At 43.5% G+C, this 24,233-nt stretch overlaps 1 protein-coding gene across 1 annotated transcript; it reads left to right on the top strand.

The window, feature by feature from the left end:
- On the top strand, positions 1-8,915 carry LOC145396829 (arrestin homolog). The gene is made up of 8 exons (XM_080270114.1): positions 1-43; positions 2,290-2,411; positions 3,681-3,914; positions 4,908-5,015; positions 5,748-5,987; positions 6,941-7,072; positions 7,372-7,540; positions 8,581-8,915. The coding sequence occupies exons 1-8, from the start codon at positions 1-3 to the stop codon at positions 8,691-8,693; spliced, it is 1,161 nt and encodes a 386-aa protein (XP_080126240.1). The 3' UTR covers positions 8,694-8,915.
- The last annotated feature ends 15,318 nt before the right edge of the window (positions 8,916-24,233 follow it).

Below are 24,233 nucleotides of genomic sequence, written 5' to 3'. Positions count from 1 at the left end.
ATGGTCAACGCTGTCAAGGTCTTCAAGAAAACCGCCCCCAATGGTAAGACTGGGTGTATGGTGAGCTGGCATGGTGTATGGTGAGGTGGTATGGTGAATGGTGAGATGGTACGGTGAATGGTGAGATGGTATGGTGGTGGTAAGGTGTAGGTAAAATGGTATAGTGAATGGTGAGATGGTATGGTATGGTGTATGGTGAGATGGTATGGTATGGTGTATGGTGAGATGGTATGGTATGGTGTATGGTGAGGTGGTATGGTGAATGGTGAGATGGTATGGTGAATAGTGAGGTTGTATGGTGAGATCGTATGGTGTATGGTGAGATGGTATGGTGTATGGTGAGGTGGTATGGTGAATGGAAGTAGGGTGCGGTGTATCAATATACTGTAGGGCATTAACTAACGTATATGGTTTGGTGTTATGGTGTATGGTGATGGAAAGTTTGGTGCGGTGCACTGGTATGGGATATTAGGTAAGGTATTTGGTTAGGTGGTATGGTAAGGTGCTATGGTGTATAGTGAGGTGGTATGGTGAACAGAAGTATGGTGCAGTGCATATGTTTGGGACATCAGGAAAGATAGTATGGTACGGTTGTATGGTGGTGAGATGGTATTAAGTATTGGGAGCGTATAGTGAAGGGCATGGTGAAGTACTATGGTGTATTGCAGTATGGTACGGTGTATCACGTCTGGGACAGTGAATAAGATGTGGTGAGGTGGTATGATGTGAGGCAAACTAGTATGGTGTATAGAGGTGGTATGGTGTACAAAAGTTTTCCACATCTATACCGGAGCGTGAAGCACTGAGGCGCGGTGGGTCACTATGGGAAGTGCTATTACACCCCCCTATGGATTAATTTAAGCTGACCACCCATCCAGGCGTCTGCAAGCCATCCGCTACAATACATACATTGCTTACATTAATTAAATCATAAGGTGAGGTTATGGAGCACGGTGAGGCAGTATAGTGAGGTGATACTGTGTACGGAGATAGTTACGAGCAAGCGAGCGATGTTTACTCTCAGTTAAGTTTGGAAATGAGCGACCCGGCCCGACCCGACAGCCACGCTCAGAAGCTGATAACTTTCCTATGTGAAGTAGTGTTGACATTCTTTTTTGCATGTGATACCTTCATTCTGTAAATTCTATTAACTAAAAACTCACCCATATAGGCGTAGGATCCCCTTGAAATCTTGAGTTTTCCAAGGAAGAGTTCGGCTTTAATCGGTGAACGCCTCAATTACGAAATCAAAAATGATATTCCGTCGTAACAATTATTTCTGGTATCAACTCTGGCAATTAAATAACGGAGATTCCGCCTACAATTTTATATCAAAGAGTAATTGTGATAACATCGTGCTCGCTCGCTCGTCACGTACTCCCAAAGCGCACTTCACTGGTATAGTGGTGGTATGGCGAGTTTTTCAAGTGTAGGTGGTGTTGTGCATGTTCAAGTAGTATAGTGTATGGTAGTATGGTAGAGTGAAGTTGTATGGTGAGTGGAAACAAGGTGCGGTGCATTAGTACAGTGAATAATAACTTGGATATGGTGCATGGGGTGAGGCATACAGTGAGGTGGTATGGTGTTTGGTGAGGTGGTATAGTGTATGGTGAACTGGTATGGTGAGATGAGGCAGGGCGGTACAGAAAGGTGGTATGGTGTATGAAGTGATTATGATGAAATGGTATGGTGTATAGTGAGGTGGTATGGTGTATGATGAAATGGTATGGTGTATGGTAAGGTGGTAAGGTGTGGTGAAATGGTACTTGGCCAGCATGGGAGAGTTCATTCTGACAACTATTCTGGATGGCAATGGGGGCTTCGCAACACCTCTTCCTTAGCGATTTATTTTCCACACCATACCTTGACCCTCCCCTCTACAGTGCCTTCTTCATATCGTTTCAATATCGACATAGTTTGCATCAGTGGGTGTCGGGGTGTAATTATGCAGAATAAATCGCTTAGGGAGAGGTGTTAGGGATTCAGTCACTCAGAATACAATTTTAAAAGGTGGTAAGAAAGAAAACGGAGTCACACAGAAGGGTAACTAAAAGGATGAGTAAACGTGACAAAGAATGAGAGGACACATTTCACATAATTATCACTGTGCTCTAATGTACCGTTTCTACTTGGCCTTCTGCGACTACGTTCCCAACAGTGTTTGGGCTTGTACTGAATGGCAAATAATGTAATAATAATACTAACAACAACAACAATAATAATAACAATGTAAAATTTCCACACGAAGAGGTAACTGCACTAAATATTGCTTTCTCCGTCTCCCCCCAGGTAAGATCACGGTCTATCTTGGTCGCCGTGACTTCGTAGACAACTCCGCCGGCACCGAACCCGTCGATGGTGTCGTAGTGTGTGACAATGACTACCTCAGGGGCCGCAAGGTCTTCGCGGCCGTAAGTATTACAAGGATTTTCATAATTCGCAGATATTTTCTATACTCTTTTCACTTTAACTTGGCCTAAAATTGACACCACTCCACCCTGAATGGTGAGGTTTAATAAGGGCTTGAGTACACTGCCACTGTCCTAGTCACGAAGAAGTGCTATGGGAAGGATGTAAAGCCGTGGTACGTCTGATCCTGCCATACAGTTACGAAAAATAAGCTGCAAATGTACGAAAAGCTCTGCCAAGTAAGATGAAGGAACTATACCATTACTAAAAAAAAATATCCTTATACGCACTATTACGGACATGAATATCGATCCACTTCCTTGCGATATACAACGAGAAAGTGAGCAATTAATTTCGTAACCAAGTAATGCGATTTTCGGGGCCCAGCAGACTTCTCAAAATGCTGTTATGAGTTTCAGATTTGCTGGACAGATACGTGGATCGATATTTCTGTCCGGAACTGTACATTCGTGGGCCATACGTTTCTGCTCATCTCTACACACACACACACACACACACACACACACACACACACACACAACCTCCAAAATACCAACACCAGGTCCTCGTTAAAAATTACACGAAGATAAGTTCACGACTGCACTGTTACCCATCCAGCCCCGATTAACCAAGAAAAGATCCTCGTTCGGTGTAAAGTTTGGGTTCAGACGTCCATTTCTTTCACACTTCCTTGACATGTCCATTTCTTCCAGTGTTCCTACTCATGTCCACTACTAGCCATTTTTCTGATGCCCATATCTTTCTCTCATTCTTGTCGTGTCCATTTCTTTTTACTTCCCACCTCCCTTTCTAGTCTTCCTTATTAACTGCATTCATTCTGACACTCATCCTAGCGTCCACCTCATCTAGCCCTCATTCTGGCAGTCCAAACATCAAGCTCTCATTCTAACATCCATTTCATTTAGCCCTCATTCTGACAGCCCAAACATCATAGCCCTCATTCTAACATCTATCTCATCTAGCCCTTATTTTAACATCCATTTCACATAGCCCTCATTCTAAGAGTCCAAACATTAAGCCCTCATTCTAGCCATCATTTCATCTAGCCCTCATTCTGACAATCTAGACATTAAACCCTCATTCTAACATATATTTCATCAAACCCTCATTCGGACAGTCCAAACATTATGCCCTCACTCTAACATCCATTTCGTCAAGCCCTCATTCTAACATCCATTTCGTCAAGCCCTCATTCTAACATCCATCTCATAAAGCCCTCATTCTAACATCCATTCTACCCCGTCTTCCAGGTCACGGTCACGTACCGTTTCGGCCGCGAGGAGGATGAGGTCATGGGTCTCAGCTTCAGCAAGGAACTCCTGCTCACCACTCAGCAGATCTACCCAGCGGCCGGCACTCCCGAGCTGACCGGGGTGCAGGACCGCCTGATTAAGAAGCTTGGCGGCAACGCTTACCCCTTTGCTGTCACCCTCCCTGAGACCGCACCAGCATCCGTCCAACTCCACTCCGGCGAGGATGAGACGGTGAGGGATGGATGGATGGACACACGGATGGATGAGTGGATGGATGGACAGACGAATGGTTCAATGGGTGGATTAGGCAGCTAAATATAGATACGAGAGAGAGAGAGAGAGAGAGAGAGAGAGAGAGAGAGAGAGAGAGAGAGAGAGAGAGAGAAATTTGGCTCAATCAATGACACGATCAAAATTTTGGTTATAAAAAAAATAAAATCCACTCTATTCGAATTTGAAACCTTATAGAATCCCCTAATCCTATGTGGTGGGGTAATCCTGTAAGGTGGGGGATTTGTGTGAGGGTGTTTGAGGTGGGGGGTTAACGAGATGACCTTGTGGGTACTACGGAGACAAGTGATTAGGGGAGGGGGAGACTGTAGAAGTGCTGTAGGTGTTACAATGGCGGGGATGTGTGTGTTTATGGTTACGACACACACACACACACACACACACACACATTCAAAAATACATACATATACAGTATACATCCACATACATACACATATTCACATACACATACACAGTAGTTTCGACACAGATGATGCTCTAATTCATACCAAGAAATAACAAGACTGAGAATGCAACCTGCTTTCCAAATAATATGTAATGGTTTCAATGTTGTTCAACTAAAAGCGGAGCCGTATTACTGTAGGCAACATTACATAAACACATATACGAATAATACACGCATGTAGATATATTAAATGACACGAATAAATATGCGCGCGAAAACACACACACACACACAGAAATAAACAGAGAGAGAGAGAGAGAGAGAGAGAGAGAGAGAGAGAGAGAGAGAGAAACGCAAATATATGTATGAAAAGTGAAAACACACAATTATACAACACACACACACACACACACTCCATCCCCCACACCCTAAACCACCACCACAAAACCCACATTATCCCCCCCCACACACAAACCCCCACAAAACCCCATTACCCCTACACACCATCCCGTCCCCCACTCTCCCACTAACCCACGCCGTGCCCTCAGGTGAAGCCCTTGGGTGTTATCTACGAACTGCGTGTGTTTGTCGGCGACCACTCTGATGAGAAGCCCCACCGCCGCAATTCCGTGGCTCTGGCCGTTAGGAAGGTCCAGGTAGGCACTTTAGTATTATTATTATTATTATTTATATATTTATTTTTTACTTCAGGTATCATATTCATAACGTGTCTTAAGCTTGGGTGCCGCATTCATAAACTTTCTTCATCACCACAGCATTCATAAACTTTCTTCATCACCACAGCATTCATAAACTTTCTTCATCGTCACAGCATTCATAAACTTTCTTCATCGTCAACGCATTCATAAACTTTCTTCATCACCAATCTGAAAGGTCGCTCCGGGTAGGCACTATAATTACGTTTTTTCTTTTTTTTTCCACTTCAGGTACCATAAGCATAAAGTTTCTTGAGCTGGGGTACCGCATTCACAAACTTTCATAAAAAAAAAAAACTCCAAGGTCCAGGTATTCACTATAAGGACGTATTTCTTTTTTCACTTCAGGTACCATAGTCAGACAGTTTCTTGAGTTCGGGTACCGCATTCATTAACCTTCGTAAGTCGTTAACGAAGAGGTGTTGGGGAGCCTCCTTGCCAGACGAAAATACGGTGCATAGTCTTAATCAACTGCTTCTTTAGTAGACGTTAAGATCTTAATTATGAACAGAAGTAAATAAAAGGATGTTAATGGGTAGTTTGGAGAATGAGTCGTTAAGGAAAAGGTGTTAGGGAGTTGGGGAGCCTCCTTACCCGATAAGAATAAGAGGCATCGTCTTAATTAACTCCTTTAGTAAACATTAAGATCTTACAAGACTCCTTCCCCTTCAGTACTCCCCCGTCGGAGGCAGCAAGAGGCAGCCTTCCACCCTCGTCAGCAAGGGGTTCGCGCTGTCCTCTGGCAAGCTCAACATGGAGGTGACGCTGGACAAGGAGCTCTACTACCACGGTGAGCAGGTCAAGGCCAACCTCTCCATCAACAACGCCAGCAAGAAGACCGTCAAGTTCATCAAGTGTGCGGTCGTTCAGCACGTCGAGGTTACCATGACTAACAGCCAATTCACCAGGGAGGTTAGTAAAGATGGCACTTCACCGTATTTTTTTTTTTTTTTTTTTTTTAAATAACAGAACGGAGGAAGGAAAAACAAATGGAGAAAAAAAATAATCCATACACCAGATTACTGGTGTCCTCTGTTCATCAGTATCCTAACCCCATTCTCTTGGAGGGAAAATGTGGCAAATGCAATCCTAAAATCACACAACTCAAGACTTTCTACATTTTCAACTGTCATTAGAAGGGGAAAAGTATGCGTATTCTCAGCCTCTGATTCTCTATTTTTGCACGAAGACCCACCCCACACACCCTAAACACACTACAGGATATGGCGATACTGAAACCACATATTGGAATGGGTATATTGTGAAGTGTCTTGAGCGAGTATATTGTACAGATGCCTGCTTATATAAGGCGTGTTCATGTCGGGCATTACGATATACATAAATACACTCATGGATATAAGTTTTTCATCTGATCAGTTCTCACAGTATTATAAAATGAAAACAATGATACGGTGTACTGTTGTTTTTTCTCCCATTTCTTTCGCCTCTCCAACCTTCCTCCCTACCCTACCCCACTAACATCGTGCCACCATCTACTCTTTCCTCCACTTCTCTTTTCTAACCTTTCTTCCTCCCGTCCCTACTAATATTGTGCGTTCCTCTACTCTGTCTTCCACTGCTCTCTCTTTTCCTACTTTCCTCTACCACTCTTTACCAACACCGTGCTAATTCTCCCGCGTCTTCCATTTCTCGTACCTTCCTCCCAACCTTTCTGGGTTCCTCCACTCTCTCTCCACCTTCTCTCTTTCCTCCAACCTTTCTCCCTGCCTTCCTTTGCTCCTCCACTCTTTCTTCCCCTTCTCCAACCTTCCTCCTTGCCTTCCTTCGCTCCTCCACTCTCTCCCCTTTCTCCAACTTTCCTCCCTACCATTTCCTACTAACCCTGTGCACCTGCCTTCCCCCAGGTCGCCTCACTGGAATCCAAGGAGGGTTGCCCCATCACCCCTGGCACCAACCTGGCCAAGACCTTCAACCTCACGCCACTCGCCTCCTCCAACAAGAACAAGAGTGGTATCGCCCTCGACGGCAAGCTTAAGGTTGGTGACATACTCGTATCAAACTGCAAACACTCCCCATTAACTCGTATTTTGGCATAGACGCGAAAAAACACAATATTAACACTCTCCATTAACTCGTACTTTAGCACAGACAGGAAAAAAAAAAATATTAACTACGGTGTCTTGCAATACTGACAAAGGTTCTCGTGTACTATTCAAAACTTTTTTTTGGGTGAGTACACTAAAAAATATACCGTCTTTCACTGTGTTTTTCGGTCGAAGTTTTTTTTCCTTATTCTTTTTTATCGACTTAATTTTCCCTTGTGTCTATCTACCAGGACACAGACGCCAACCTGGCCTCGTCTACCCTGGTGGCTGCTGGTAAGAACGCCAACGACGCCCTGGGTATCGTCGTGAGCTACAGTCTGAGGGTGAAGCTCAACTGTGGTGCCCTGGGTGGCGAGCTGGTGGCTGACCTGCCCTTCAAGCTCCTGCACCCTGCTCCTGGTAAGGCTGCATGGCCAAGGAACACGGCTGGGGGGAGGAAGAGAGGGAGGAAAGGAAAGGTAGAGAGGAGAGGGAAAACAGAGTACCAGTAGAGAGGGAAGGGAAGAGGAGAGAACCAGTAGAGAGGAGAGGAAGGAGGAGAGGAACACGGGTGGAAGGAGAAGGAGAGGGAGGGAGGGAAGGAAAGGAAAGGTAGAGAGGAGAGGGAAGACAAAGAACTAGTAGCGAGGAGAGGGAGGAGGATAGAACCAACACAGAGGAGAGGGAGGAGGAGAGTACCAGTAGAGAGGAGAGGAAGGAGGAGAGATCCAGTAGGGAGGAGAGGAAGGAGGAGAGATCCAGTAGGGAGGAGAGGAAGGAGGAGAGTACCAGTAGGGAGGAGAGGAAGGAGGAGAGATCCAGTAGGGAGAAGAGGAAGGAGAGAACCAGTAAAGAGGAGAGGGAGGAGAGAACCAATGCAGAAAATGAGGAGGAAAGGGTATGAGTGAGGGTGAGAAAACGGGTTGGATGGAAAAAAGATAAGAGTGCATGACCAAGGAAAGGCTGGAAGAAGAGGGGGAGAGAGGGAGGGAGGAGAGAACAGGCAGAAAGGGGAGGGAGGAGAGGAAATAAAATGAGGAGGAAAGGGTATGAGTGATGGTGAGAAAACGAGAAGGATGGAAGATCTGGAGAGAGGGAGGGTATGAAAAGATAATGACAGAAGAGAGGAAGAAAAAGAGAGGCAGAGGCAAGGAAGCTACAGTCTGATGGTAAAGCTCTTGTGGAGGCATGGGTGGAGAGCTGGTGGCTGACCTCTTCAAGCTCATGCATCCCACTCCTTGTAAGACTGTAGGACTAGGAGTGGGCTGGAAGGAAGGATGGAAAGACAGAAGGATGCCAGGAAAATGTGCGAAGGATGGAGTTGTAGAAAAGACAGGAGAAACCAAACAACCTATCATCAACCCCACAAACCCCCTACCCCTAACCCTAACCCTCAACCCCCTATCAAACCCCCTTCCTTTACCTACAACCCCTCTAACTCTCCACCCCCTCCCTAACAGGTGCTGTCACCAAGGCCAAGCCCGATGCTGGGTACACAGGCGGAGAGGACCTGGAGTTCGAGGACTTCGCCAGACTGCGCCGTGGCCAGAGCGTGGACCAGGGCGTTGAATAAACCGTCTGAAGGCCCCTAAACCGTCTGGAGGGCCCCTAAACCGTCTGGTGGGGGCCCCGAATCCCTCCTCACACACCTCAGTAGTCTTAGAGCGAACGAACGACACGGGATATCAAACAAAACGACTCGAGCCGACGCTGCCATAAAGGGGGTCGTGTTGGGAGTCTCTTGTGGTGGCGCTATTTATCTATGCTAGCTCTAATTTCTCTCACTGTCTCTATTTTCTCTCACTAGCTCAATTTCAATATCTAAATTTTCTTTCCATCTACCTACCAATCGTTCAAGTGTATCTCTCTTGGCTTTAACTTTTTCCCTTTCCCACCTCCATCTGTCTATCTATCTAATATCTATCGCTCTATCTATCTACCTATCTATCTATCTACACATGAACCAGTTAAGAATGCTCATAATAATCTCATAATCTTTCGTTTAATTTAGGTTGTCAAGGTAGCGTTTTTTTTTTTTTTTTTTCAATTTCCGTATTATATTTAGTTCTTTCTCACAACAACACATGAAAATTACAGTAAAAAAATATATAGGAAAATTAATGTAAAAAAAAAATAGGATTCACATTTTAGTTTTTGTTTTTTTGGTTTCTGCTTCTTGTAATTGGTTTTTGATTGGCTGTTAAACTGATCTTGTGTTTAGTAAAGAGAAAAACAACAACAAAAGTGGTGTTTCTCTGGCCCTGATCTGGGAAGTATGGGAATAACAACAACGACGACAACAACAACGATGATAATGTTTATAATACTAATACTAATAATAACAATAATAATAATAACGATGATGACGAAAATGATAAAAGATAAATGCTATAACTGATGATGATGATGTGAGGTGACGTGGTGTGGTGGTGATAATGATGACAATGATGATTTGAAGAAATGTATGTAATGTATAACGAGATACGCAAAAAGGAAAAAGGAAGAGGCAAATGCAGACTCAGGATGCAAAAATATAAATAAATGTTTACTTGTCTTAAAAAAAAAAAAAAAAAAAAAAAAAAACTGGCATCAAAATGTAGAGAGAGATGTATATATATAATGAATGGGGTGAAAACAGGAGGAAAGTAACACCTAACACCTTCACCCCGAGGACTTAAATTCTGGTTTCAAAATTGACGATTTTTTGTATCTTAACCCCTTCAGTACTGTGACGTCTTTTTCACAGTTTATTCTTGCTGCCTCCTGACGATTTCCTCTACCTCCGGGGGAACTTTTTGTAGAGAAGTGGGCAAAAGAAAAACACTATAATGTCTCTGATTCGAAAAGTTTCTCCTAAGTTGAAGGAAACTTGTCTTGAAGTAGGAGAGAGAGAGAGAAACATGTAAGGGGTTGCTTCTCATGTTTTTCTCTCCATGCCTTTTGAAAACCAATATGGTAACTCTGTAGCAACTGACACTGATGAATATATCTCGCCTCAGGTCAGAGTCATAAGCATCATTTACTGCACATCCACTACACTGATTTGCAAAGTCCGTGCAGAGAGAGAGAGGCAGGAGAAGTGGCACGACTCTTATGTAGGCTGTGTGTAACCCAAACAAGTCTGGGTAGTTTTGCTAGCATTCGGTATATAAAACAGTGCCATACAGGTCGTTTTGGGGTGTGGTGACTGTTTAGCTTAACTAACTGTACAAGGTGTTCTTAAATACAGACCCCTCGACTGTTCTGTGACTGTGTGTTTTGCCAGAAGGGTTCTTTACACTGAAATCACCAGCTACTAACACACTGGGATGTCGTGGATGGGAAGGGGGTGGCCTTTTTAACATCATACTCAAACTGATCCCTTCATAAACACCGCACGACAAACAGAACAAACCCTACCCAAAGACATCACAGAAATAACAACCATGCATATACTAATACAACATGAAAAACACACAGTAAATATCTATATACACCACCCATATCATGTACCTCCAAGTTACACCCCACCCCCACACAGGAAGTACTGTTATAATATGCATATCCACATAAAAACATATTAATACTCTTGGGACATGATGAGTTTCTTTGGTCATTAGCACTATCTGACTTCTCCATTTTCATTTACTGCGTGAACCCGAAGCCAAGGGGAAGCCAGGTGATCTTCTTATTACTAAATGAATTCCTGCATCTATAAATGCCATTCAGTACTCACCCATCTTCGGTTTCTCTGGGGCCCCGTAGAACAGCACAGTGCCATCTAGCGGTTGTAAGCAAAGATGCCATTTTCTCTGCGTGTGTGTCTGAAAACGAAGAAGTATGCTATAGAACTTATATCAACTATAACTTGGCCTACAGCGGTCATCTCTCCATCCTGAATGCTGCGCTGTAGCAAAAGATTTAAACAAGAAAATTATGCTAGTCACAAAAAGTGCTATTACTGAGCTAGGGGAAGCTGCTAAATAACAAAAATCTCCGGCACTTAAGAAATGCAAACTATTTATGTCAAGATGTACTAGAGGATAAGTAAGATAAAGAGCTGGATGACTTGGTTGTGCTTTACTCTTCTTGTTACCAGGACATACGGTAGGAAGTACTATACTGATTTATACTTGGCCTAAAACTACCATCTCTCCATCTTGAATGCTTAGTCGTAATATATACTAGATTAACACTATAATGTGAGGCTAGTCATGAATATGGAATAAATGCATGGCCATATCACTGTCTTTTTCTGCCAATAAGCTGTGTGAAATAAGCTACAAAAGAATGAAAATCTGGGCCAAGTTACTGTGAAAGAGCTACAGGTCGACGTACAGCACAGCAGTCCACTTACAACCTACCACCACCACTAAACACCAGACTACCACCACTCAACACCACACCACCACCACACCACCAACACTCAACACCATAGCACCACCACCTCCCCGCCAATAAATATAATTCCGCGTTTCCTGGTACCCACTCCTGGCATCGTAGGAGATAACAGGTTCTTCTTGGTTACCTATTATCCCTTTGAATCCCATGACGCATTTCTAAGTTTATTCTTGCTGCTTTAAGACGATGTTATGTAGTTTGGGAAAGGTCTTAATCAGTGAAATATTAATGAATGCATGTTTATCTCCTCCAATTTAAACATTTTCTTTTGGCAACAAAATCGTCAGGAGAGGAAAAATAGAAACAAAAATAAAAATAAAAGGGAAGGGGTTTAGACAAGGGGGGAGAAATACCACACCTTACTTAACACCTCAGCTCTAACCCCACCTCACTTCCCACCTCTAAACCCCTTGCTCATCACCTCAACCGACATTCTGTTTGTCCTGAACAGCGAGGCGCCAAAGTTCACCTACTCTTTTATTTACTCGATTTTAAGCAACTCGTAGTGAAGGATTAGAAAGGCTGTCCATTGACCTCTATGATACTGTATAACGATAATATTTCGCTTTCTGATATGACGAGACGATCTTTGACATAACTGAACGATCCTCTTAATAAATACAGAAATATGGACCTCAGCATACAATAAATAGTATTTATATGTCAACCTACTTTTATGTAAATCTACCCATATCTTTATCTATACCTATATCTGTCTGCCTATATCTATATCTATCTATCTATCTATCTATATATATATATGCCTATATCTATATCTATCTATCTATCTATCTATATATATATATATATATATATATATATATATATATATATATATATATGAGCCTCTGTGGTACAGTGGTAAAGTGTGCGTTTTCGTACACTGAAGAACGAGGGTTCGCGCCCCGCCAGGGTAATAAACTCTGGGAGCGTTCTTCAGGCCAAGCACCGCATTGGCGGCCACAAGGGGTGCTGTGGTTGAACAAGTGTCGCATACTATAAAGTATGCTTGCACCCAGTCGGCTTGCACGGGCCGATTATACTTGGCTAACAGACTACACACACATTCAAAGCCACTCCAACACTACAATTACACTTACAAGCACTTCTCACCCTACATACAGTACAATCTCTACCAGACAGCCTAAGCCACTTGGCAGAGATACATTGGCTGTATCGTCCCCACTTCGGTCGGGATAGGCCGGTTCTGCAGTGGACACACAAATGGCTGATGATATATATATATATATATATATATATATATATATATATATATATATATATATATATATAAATATGATACACAGCCGTAATCTATATCTCTCTCAACGCTTCCTCTTTCCGTCACCCATCATTTTATATTTTGATCATCCCTCTATCCACAATCTCTTCTCATTATCCCCCTGATCTTCTTCCGTCTAACCATCCGCTCTGATCTACATTACTGTCTTTCTTTCAACGCTCCGTCCCATCACCCCGAGGATCTATGTAGGTGTGGGCCAAGCAGGAATAAACAAAATACAATAAATAAATATATAAATAAATAAATAAAACTGGCAAATACAAGGTGAAAGAATTATCAATGACACCGAACAGATATCCAACCAAACATAATAGTTACCCTTTTAAGCGTTTTCTCTAGTCATCCATATTTTCTATTACTATCAAAGCATGCCCTTTGCATTATGCACTCGATCCTGTACGTGTGTGTGTGTGTGTGTGTGTGTGTGTGTGTGTGCAAAGATACCTCAAAAGTTGCCATCGGATCTCAGTAATATCTGGTGGATATGCGAGCAGTTGGTGAAGGAAAAGTTAATTAGATTTTCAGGTGGATCAGGATTCGGATAGAATTAAATAAATTTCAATGGCGTCGGGGAGGTATACGCTCTCTGGGATTCTGTAACGGGCCAGACTAAGATAATAGAATTATTTGATTGATTATGTGAGACCGTAAAAGTATTCGCCTGGTAAGAAAGAGGAATAACAGCAATAAATCTTAAGCTTTCGTGACGTTGGCAGAGGTATGCGCTCTCTGAAGTCATCCTAGTTTGTTACACCACTGCGGTACACACATGGGCGCCGTTTATGCACTTACTCGAATGTAGCGCTACTTTCAGGGTTTGTGACAAAGTCAAGGGTTTCCTGTGACCCAGAACCCCATTAGAACGCTGGGTGGCAGCTGTAGCCGGATGTGGGACATTAAGGGAGGCTGGGTTTATTGCACACGGGCTCCAATTCTCGTAGGTTATGAAGGCTCCCTGCCATTTCTTCCTTTTACCAGTTTATTTTTAGATATAGTACGCTAATGTCCACTTTTATGTAACATTTGCAGTATATATCGGTATCTTGACGGCATAAACTACGGCTAGAGAATAACATCGTGTGGTATTACCGCCAAAGTGTATTACAGAAGATAAACAGTGGAAGGAAAAACAAGTTAAAGAAACGTGGAGGCCAACTGTTTACCCTCGCCATAAACGGCCGGAATAGCCTAGCCCCGGGCCCCTACGCATCTGATTGGGTAATGAAATAATGAATGACGCATGGATAGATTGTACCTGTATATTCTCTTCTATGTTATTATCATGGTCGTTTATTTTAACTTGACCCATATTTTTGTCTTTTTGTAGCTTATTTCACGTCAGTAAGTGGCAGGGCAAGACAATACTGTAGCTCCACATCCTTTCAACACTGCATCTTCACGAATGGCATAATTTTCTTGTTTTTGTCTCTTGTTATAAACCACGTCAAGATGGACAGATGGAAGTTTTATGACAAGCTAGAGTAAAAAGGGTATAATACCGACTACATATTCATCTATCTATATATCTATAGCCCGACGCCCTAATCCCGCAAAGGGTGGCCGCAGACAAAACGCCTCCACGTCACTGTCACCCACCATTTGACTGCCCTCCCCAAAACTCACTCCCCCCTCCTTCATATACTGACTAAAAGGGTGTATGTAGGTGAAGTGGAGGGACGGAGGGAGAGGGAGGGGGAGACCGAGGATGAGGTGGAGGGACGCAGCTGAGACATCCTTATCAACTTTTAAAAGTCTTATGACAGCTGAATAAAAATAAGTTATACTCATCCTACTCTAACATGACATATAATTGCTCTCTCTCTCTAACTTGAATACCGGGATCTAACAGGCGATCAACACTAGAATACGATGATAGTCACGAAGAAGTGCTGTGCAAAGGAATTAGGGCCACAGGGCACAAATATAGCCCAAGTTATTTCCCTATCAGATCTGCATTCTATCTATCAACATGCCTATATATCTATCTACCTACTTACCTAAAAGCTTGCCTGCCTACCTCCCTATTAACAAACTAAGTACCTATTTACCTACCGATCTTACTATCCATCTACTTACCTATTACCACACTTATGTACCCATCGACGTATCAGAATACTTACCCATTTAACTACCTACGCACCAGCTTACCTACTTACCTTCTATCATACCTATCTACCTACCACTGTACTACACCTAACTACCTACATACCTACCTACCACCACATTCAAATAACTACTTACCAATATATTTACCAATCTATCTACCTACGCACCATCTTACCTACAATCATACCAGCCTGCCTACCTACCTACTATTATTCTACATCTACCTACCTACCTAAGCACCAAACCATCATTCTACCAACCTACTTACCTAATTACCTGCCTGCTTACCTACCTACGCACCCATCAACCTAAATACCTACCAGCTGCCCCTCCTGACCTACCTACCTTCTTATACCTACTTACGCACCCACCAACCTATTTACCTACCAGCTTTCCATCCTTACCTACCTACTTGCCTTCCTACTTACCTACCTACCTACCTACCCACTTACCTACCTACCAACAGAACAAACCGGTATTTTCTTATCAGATCAAAGATAAGGCTTATCAGTGTCAGCTATGAGACTACACCTCCATGTTACTACTTCCCTTCATTCATTTCTTTCACTTCATTCATTCTCTCTCTCTCTCTCCTAAAAAATAATAAACATACAATGCTTTATTCACTGCCATGGTGGTTGTGATGGTGGTATTTGTGGTAGTAGTAGTAGCAGATACAGTAGTGACGAAATAATTTATGTGGTAGGTGTAGTTGAGAAGTGGTTGGGGTAATGGTAGCAATAGTGATTGTTGTTGTGGTAGTGTCTGTGGTAGTAGTGGATAAGGCTGCAGTAGTAGTAGATGTGGCAGTTAGTACGGTAGTGGTGGTGGTTGTGGTAGTTATGGTGATGGTTACTGTGGTTATACTGGTTGTCGTAGTAGTGCTGATAGTGCGGTAATTGTAGTAATGATGGTAGCTGTAGTAATAACGGCTATTGTGGTATAGTGAGTGTGGCAAAGACAAATCTGGTGGTAATGGTAGTAGCTGTAGTAATTATGGCAGTTGTGGTAGGTGTGGCAGTGACAGGTGTGGTAATAGTGGTGGTAGGTGTTGTAGATGACAGAAATGGAAAGTGTGGTAGTGGTGGTGGTAGTTGTGATAATGGTACTGTAGTTGTGGCAATGATGGAAGGTGTGGTAGTGGTGGTAGTAGTTGTGGCAATGATGGAAGGTGTGGTAGTGGTGGTAGTACTTGTGGCAATGATGGAAGGTGTGGTGATGGCGGTAGTGGTAGTTGTGGCAATTGATGGAAGGTGTGGTAATGGTGGTGGTAGTTGTGGCAATGATGGAAGGTGTGGTAGTGGTGGTAGTAGTTGTGGCAATGATGGAAGGTGTGGTAGTGGTGGTAGTAGTTGTGGCAATGATGGAAGGTGTGGTAGTGGTGGTGGTAGTTGTGGCAATGATGGAAGGTGTGGTAGTGGTGGTGGTAGTTGTGGCAATGATGGAAAGTGTGGTAGTGGTGGTGGTTGTGGCAATGATGGAAGGCGTGGTAGTGGTGGTGGTTGTGGCAATGATGGAAGGCGTGGTAGTGGTGGTGGTTGTGGCAATGATGGAAGGCGTGGTAGTGGTGGTGGTGGTAGTTGTGGCAATGATGGAAGGTGTGGTAATGGTGGTGGTAGTTGTGGCAATGATGGAAGGTGTGGTAGTGGTGGTGGTTGTGGTGGTGGTAATGGTGGTAGTTGTTATCAGAGGAACAAAGCCGTCGAGAGATAAGATTAGAATTTTCTCTCTCTCTCTCTCTCTCTAAGCCAAATAAAATAATCTGGCAGAGTAAAACACACACACACACACACACACACACACACACACACACACACACACACACACACGCAATCGTCCCAGTGATTTTTTTTACCTCCCATTCACCCTGCCCTAAGACGATTTTATTAAGCTTCCGACACTTTCTGGACCTGGGGAGGGTGGGGGGGTTTTAGGCAGCCTCCATTAATCCCTTCACTACCAGGATCTAATCGCGTGCTGAAGAAAATCGTCTGGAAACAATAAACTACGATTGATGTCCATGGGCTGAGGGTTTAGCGTCTTCAGTCTCAGGACCTGCTTGGTGTCATTTCCGCTACTTCCAGGCGATTTCCCTCAGCGGTACCTAACCCCTCCTGTTTCAAGCCTGGCCCAAGATGAACAAAATCGTCTGGAGGCTGCAGGAATAAACTATGGATTTTTTCACAGTAATGGTGGTTAATGGAGGCTATATCCAACCCTTCCAGTCTATTTCCATGCTGAATAAAATCGTCTAGAGGCTGCAGGAATAAACTAAGGATTTTTTCACTGTAATGGGGGTTTATGAAGGCTATATGCGCCCCTTCCAGTCTACTTCCATGCTGAATAAAATCGTCTGAGTCTATTTCCATGCTGAATAAAATCGTCTGAGTATTTCCATGCTGAATAAAATCGTCTGAGTCTATTTCCATGCTGAAAAAATCGTCTGAAGGTACCAAGAATCATATCCACGTAATAAAGGGGTTAATGAATGCTATACCTAACCCCCTACTCAGAAAGAGCCCCATCCTAGGCTGAGTAAAATCGTCTGGGAAAGAATTAAATCTCACGTCCTCGCTGCGATGGGGTGAATATAAGCTAACTTTAACCCCTCCAATTGTAAAAACCTGCCCTCAGCTGAATAAAGCCGTCTGGAGGCAGCAGAGAATAAAGGAAGACGTGATCAGGCTAAGAGAACATAAGAATAACTGCAGTAAATTAGTTGTCCCATGGTAGGCAGTTGCAAGAGTAATTAAAGTACTAGAATATGACAAGGATAGCAAAGAAGGCGGCTCTCCCCCACCCACCAAACCCTCCAGTCGAAACCGGCAGGAAAAAGTCAGAAGGAACACCCCGCGGTATGGAAAAACTGGCGTGGACATTATATAGGAAAGTGTGAAGGGAGGAAAGGGTTAACTACGACTAAGGCAAACCCCTCCAGTCGAAAAAGTCCGCAGAGCTGAATAAAATCGTCCGAAGGTAACAAGAATAAAAATGGATAAAACCGAAAAAAATCGTCTGGATTGCAAGAATAAAGTAAATTTCCTCGTAATGAAGGGTTTAATGGATTCTGTACTCATCCTCTCCAGTCGGAATAGTCTACACAGCTGAATAAAATCGTCTGGGGATAGAAGAAACAGAAAATGGAAAAGTGGAGGTTGTAAGAATAATCAAAAGATGGATAGGTTAGACAGGAAAAAAAAATGGGCGTTGCATAAAATCATCTACGGTAAGGTTGCAACAAAAAATGCTAACTTGATTAAAATCGTCTAAAGGCTGCAACAGAATAAAAATGCATACGCTGAACAAAATCGTCTGCATGGAACAAAAATTAAAATGACGTCCTGGTACTATACTTTTTTTTTTTTTTTTTTTTTTTTAATGAAGGCGAAGGTGCACTTGATTGGTTGGTGATGATTGGCTGAATGTAACATATATCTGAGGGAGAAATTTGAGTTAGTAAATAGGTTTCGATTCACACTACCTGGTATTTTATCTGAAATACAACCATGTTACTAGGACATGTTGCATTCTGCCAGGCACCACCAACCTGTCAAGTGTATCTTCGCCTCGATAAAAAAAAAAAAAAAAAAAAAAAAAAAAAAAAAAAAAAAAAGTATGGAAAGTACAAGTGAAGGTACAGGCGGATGCAAAAATTCGATTAGCTGTGGCATGGAGGGTGTTAAAGGAGCTTTATTTTTATGTGACAGTAATATGAACCACGCAGGCACACACACACACACACACACACACACACACACACACACACACACACAAAAGAGCTTGACTAGGAAGGACATATTTTTCTGTGACAGCAATATGAAGCAAGCACACACACACACACACACACACACACACACACACACACACACACACACACACTCACACAGCCTGAGAAGGAAGTATACTCTCTGTCGTCTGGGAAGAAGAGAGAAATATGAAAGCCAGAACACATACTGGAAGAGGACTTTCAATTAACTCTTGCTTCTGGCTATCGAACTGTAGCTACCCCTACCGAACACAGCCAAGATAAGACTGATAAGAGGTAACGGTGAGGCGGGAGGAAGATGGCTGGAGGCGATTTAAGCTGAGTAAAATCGTCTACTCGTATATCACAATAAAACTCATGAGATAAGGGTAAGGGTGGAGGGAGAGGGTTGTGTGCGATCAAAGTCTTACGCTGAATAAAATCGTCTGAGATACGACTGATAAGAGATAAGGGTGGAGGGAGAGGGTTGTGTGCGATCTAAGTCTTACGCTAAATAAAATCGTCTGAGATACGACTAGGAGATAAGGGTGGAGGGAGAGGGTTTGGGCGATCTCTTAAAGCTAAGTAAAATCGTCTGGTGTAAGAATGGTATACGAAAACCGTCCTCTGAAACGTGACTCCCCGATGGACCAAAGGAAAGCGTTCTTCTCTTGCAGTCCACCATCCTCCTTTGGTGGGATAGGGAAGAGGAGGAGGGACGATTGTATGACCAGGCAGTTGAGCCGCCTGGTTACGTCGGTGCCACCACGTGAAGGCGTCCCTCTCCAGCACCCCGTCCCGTTCTCATGGTGAAGCGGTGAATGAATGAACGACTCTCTATAGACACACATACTGTAACACAAACATTCTCCTCTCTCTCTCTCTCACACACACACACACACACACACACACACACACACACACACAGTGGTAACGCTCTCGCTTGCCGTCTGGTGGACGGGAGTTCGCGCCTCGCTCAGGTTGCGAAAAGTTTCACTGACGAAGTGGGTGGTTACTGTCCCCCTTGAGCAAGGGGACGGGTGTGTGCGTGTGTGAAGGTCACAGCCTTGCCCTTAGATCGGACTATATGAGCTCTCAGCTCCCTTCCGGGAGGGTAAAAGCTGACGATCACGACCATCAAGTGATCCTGACCGACCCGGTGAATTACACACACACAAAAGCTTATTCTAGAGATTAAGCTGACTTATCTATCGGCACGAAGAAAAGAACTAAGAAAAAAATAATACAGATAAAGGAGAACCATATTAAACAACAAAAATCCATACATCAAATTACAGCCGGAAAAAAAAAAAAAAAAAAAAAAACTCTACGACTCGAGCTTCTGTAATAAAGGGTCATATTAAGGGTAACCCGATCTCACCCTGACACGATAACGCTGATAAGAAAGGCGGCTGGGGCACGTGATAAGGAGAGAGAGAGAGAGAGAGAGAGAGAGAGAGAGAGAGAGAGAGAGAGAGAGAGAGAGAGAGAGTGTGTGTGTGTGTGTGTGTGTGTGTGTGTGTGTGTGTCTTTCAGCATATAAAACCTGACACCGAAAACTCACAATCGTTACTCTACTGCCAGACGCCTCAATCCCGTTCGGGGTGGCCACAAACAAACCGCCTCCACGTCGCCCTGTCCCTCGCCATTTCACTGCCCTGCTCCCAACTCACACATCCCCTCTCTCATATACCTCTGCACCCCATCCCTCCATCTCATCTAAATTCATTACAGTATTCATTAACAACTTAAAACGTAAAATGGAAGTTAAAAAAAAATCCTCTCTACTTTCGTACAGTAAAATAATGCCTAAAGAATGTTGATTTTTTTTTTTTTTTTTTTTTTTTTTTTTTTTTTTTTTTTTAAGGTTACAGGCTTAGTATACTGAACTTATATACCGTAAGATTCTGACAAGTGTGTGTGTGAGTGAGGTGGAGCGGGGGCGGAGAGGGAGGGGGAGACTGAGGATGAGATGGAGGGATGGAGTGGAGAGGTATATGAGAGCGGGAGTAAGATGGGGGAGGGCAGCGAAAGGACAGAGGACAAGGCGACATGGAGACGATGTTTGTTGTCACCCCTTACGGGATTAAGGCATCCGGGTATAGATAGATAGATAGACAGGCAGATAGGTAGACACAGAGAGATAGATACCAAGATACCTTAGTACAGGTAAAGGATGTAAAATATTCTTCGAATAATCTTTTCAGGGGAGGCTAGTGTTGTCCTCGGCGCTACCCCCTCGTTCCCACCTTCAGGCCACACGATCTTCCCGGTAATAATAAAAAGCACATAAAGGCTGTGAAAGGCTTGGGTCGCCACTCAAACCGGTAGATCTTCTATTCAGATTTATACATTAAAAATGATTATGCAATGTCTGTTGCCATCCCGGATCTTTTGCTCTGAGTACCGCTACTACTACTACTACTACTACTAATCCATCCATCCATCATCCAATCCTACATTGCCCCATGAGGAGCGTAGGAGCCCGGGGCTAGGCAGTTGGTCCCGACATTTAAGATGAGTGAAATAATAATAATAATAATAATAATAATAATAAAGAATAAGAATACAGCATTAACACAGCACATAGCTCTGAGTAATAATACTAATATAATAATAATAATAAAGAATAAGAATACAGCAATCACAGAGCGCATACCTCCGTCATCGCCTATACCAAACAACCAAGATCACCACCACAAATTAATCAACTCTTCCTTGGCCCACGACCCACGTATTCTCAAACTTTCACTGAAATCCATCCACTATTTTTTTTTTTAACATATCTTGTACAAAAACAGGGGTGAATACGTAACCTCCTTTAACTCTGCTGCCGGAGGTGGTGGTGGTGGTGGTAATCAGTTGGGTAGTTGGGCTGCTAGGCTTGGTCATCAATATTATTATGTAATTGTGGTGAAGGGATGCTTACTGAAGGAGTAGGGGTGTCAATGGCAGACTGAAACCCATTTGTATTATTATGATGGAGAAGAAAAAATGAAGAAGACAGAGTAGGATGATGATGATGATGATGATGAGTGGCAGTGATGGTGCTGTGGGAATTAGGAATGGTAGCAATCCATCAATATTTCCGCTTTGTTCATAAAATGCACCCAGACACCTAGGTTCTTCACACACACACACACACACACACACACACACACACACACGGATACAAACACACACTTAAGCCTACATACACAAGCTTATATCTGCGTATACAAACACTCACGCAGCCAATCCTTATGAGGAGCACCAACGTAATTGGAGGAGGAGGAGGAGGAGGAGTGCCAGAGATTATCGTACAGTTTCAGACAAAAGTTTGTTCAATATGTACCCTCTTCTGCTTCTCACTTTCCTCTGCTGGCTAATATGCTTGGACTGGGAGAGGCTTGGTATGTTTCAATGGCCATAGATAATTCTCAAGAGCGGCTTGGTATGTTTCTCTGGCCATAGATGATTCTCTCTGATATTCCTAAGCTACGAGAGGCTTGGTATGTTTCTCTGGTCATAGATGATTCTCTCTGATATTCCTAAGCTAAGAGAGGCTTGGTATGTTTCTCTGGCCATAGATGATTCTCTTTCATATTCCTAAGCTGAGAAAGACTTGTCATGCTTCTTTGGCCATAGATGATTCTCTCTAATACTCTAAGCTGAGAGAGGCTTGGGTTATTCTCCCTGATATAATGTGTCAGGGAACAAAGTGCCGAACATGCACTAAATGTGAAGCAGACGCAGTGGAAGAGGCCAACTTTTGCCTCTGACTGTACGTGTGGGAGGAAGACGAGGGAAGGAGTTACGAGTGATAAAAGATACAGACTGATAAATTATAGCATGACAAAAGATAATAATGACAGAGAATGATAAAAGATAATATACAAAAAATAACATACAAAGATTGGTGACGACGGAGGAAAAACGCTATAGTTAACAAAGGGCCATAATTATTTAACATCTTCAGCTCTGTCTCGCCGAAAACTATATGAACCTGTCCGGAAAAAAAAAAAAAAAAAAAAAAAAAAAAAAAAGGAATAACAGCAAAACACGTCTTTGGACTGAGATGGTTAATCAATTTACGACAGACCCTGAACAAAATCGTCTGGAAGTAGCATCAACAAAAAACCGTCCTCTTGGGTGTTACATGAATCTTTCCAACAACGCCATTTCTCTGCACTGGCACGTGCAAAAGGACATTAACCACCCATATCCAAAAACAAGTCGCTAAGGAGACGTGTTAGGGAGCTTAGTTAACCGACGGGAACACAAGCCTAGGCCGAAAATGAGTGAGGATGAATAAAATCGTCAACAGGAATAAAACCCGTCTGGAGGCATCAATAAAACCGTCTACAGGAATAAAATCGTCTGGAGGCATCAATAAAACCGTCTACAGGAATAAAATCGTCTGAAGGCATCAATAAAGCCGTGGAATAAAATCGTCTACGGAAATAAAATCGTGTGGAGCCATCAATAAAACCGTCTTTGTGAATAAACCGTCTGGAGGCATCTATAAAACCGTCTACGGAAATAAAATTGTCTGGAGGCATCAATAAAACCGACTTCGGAAATAAAATCGTCTGGAGGCAGTAAGGACACAAGAGGAAGTAGGTGATGTAGTGAAGATCAACACAAAAGGTAATATGAGCGAGAAACACTGGCTTGCACAATCACACCTTAAGTGGCCTACCTGATATGGCAACACTTTTAGACCCACCCCTCCCTCCCCTCTACCCTCTCTTTCCCTCCCCTCCCATTAATCCTCCCTTGGTTATCTCCCCCTTTCCCTCCATCCCCTCTCTCCATGACTTACCTCCCTTGCCTATCTCCCCTCATCCTTCCCTCCTCCCTCTCTCTCCCTTCCCTACCCTTTTTGCCGTCTCTCTTCTCCCTTCCTCCCATCTCCTCTTCCTCCCTTCCCTCCGTTACCTATCTCCCTTAATCCTTCCCTCTCCCCTCTTTCCCTTCCCTTCCCTCTCCCGTCCCTCCCTTTCTTCCCCTCTGACATCCGCCTCTCATTAGATCTCGTTTCCTCTATTCTCTCTCTCGTCTTTCTCCCCACCTTTCCTTTCCTTCCCCTTTCCTTCCTCCCCTCCCTCCCGCCTCCTCCCTTCCTTCCGCACCTCTCTCCTCCCCTTTTCCTCTCCCTTCCCTTCTCTCCCCTTTCACTCGCCTTTCCTCTTCCTTACTTCTCCCCTCCCCTCCCTTCCTTCTCAACCGCTTTCCCCTCCCTTCCCTCTCCCTTCTACACTTCTCTCCCTCCCTTCCCCTCGACTCTCGGCTAGATATGACCGAATTCATGTGTTTCCCTACTGTCCCCCTCACCCATCAAAACAAATAGGGACTGAGATGGAAATTCGACGGTTGCCTCTCTCTCTCTCTCTCTCTGACTTCTAATTAATTGTTTGCTTCCTGCGGCCCAGCGATCCTCCGACGTGCCACACCTTCACATGTCACCCTTTCGGCGCTAATACCCGCAGTCCATATTGAAAAGATGCTTAGGGCTGTCGCTGTATGACGTGAGTAATGGGATTTATTGGAGGTATTATGGTGTCTGTAGAGCTTTTAGGTTAGCTTTTATTATTATC

The sequence above is a fragment of the Coenobita brevimanus genome, chromosome 39 (assembly GCF_032717465.1).
Source record: "Coenobita brevimanus isolate Jiangsu-jjx chromosome 39, ASM3271746v2, whole genome shotgun sequence".
NCBI lineage: Eukaryota > Metazoa > Arthropoda > Malacostraca > Decapoda > Coenobitidae > Coenobita > Coenobita brevimanus.
The sequence above is the reverse complement of the archived record's forward strand: the minus strand, read 5'-3'. Positions and strand labels throughout refer to the sequence as shown.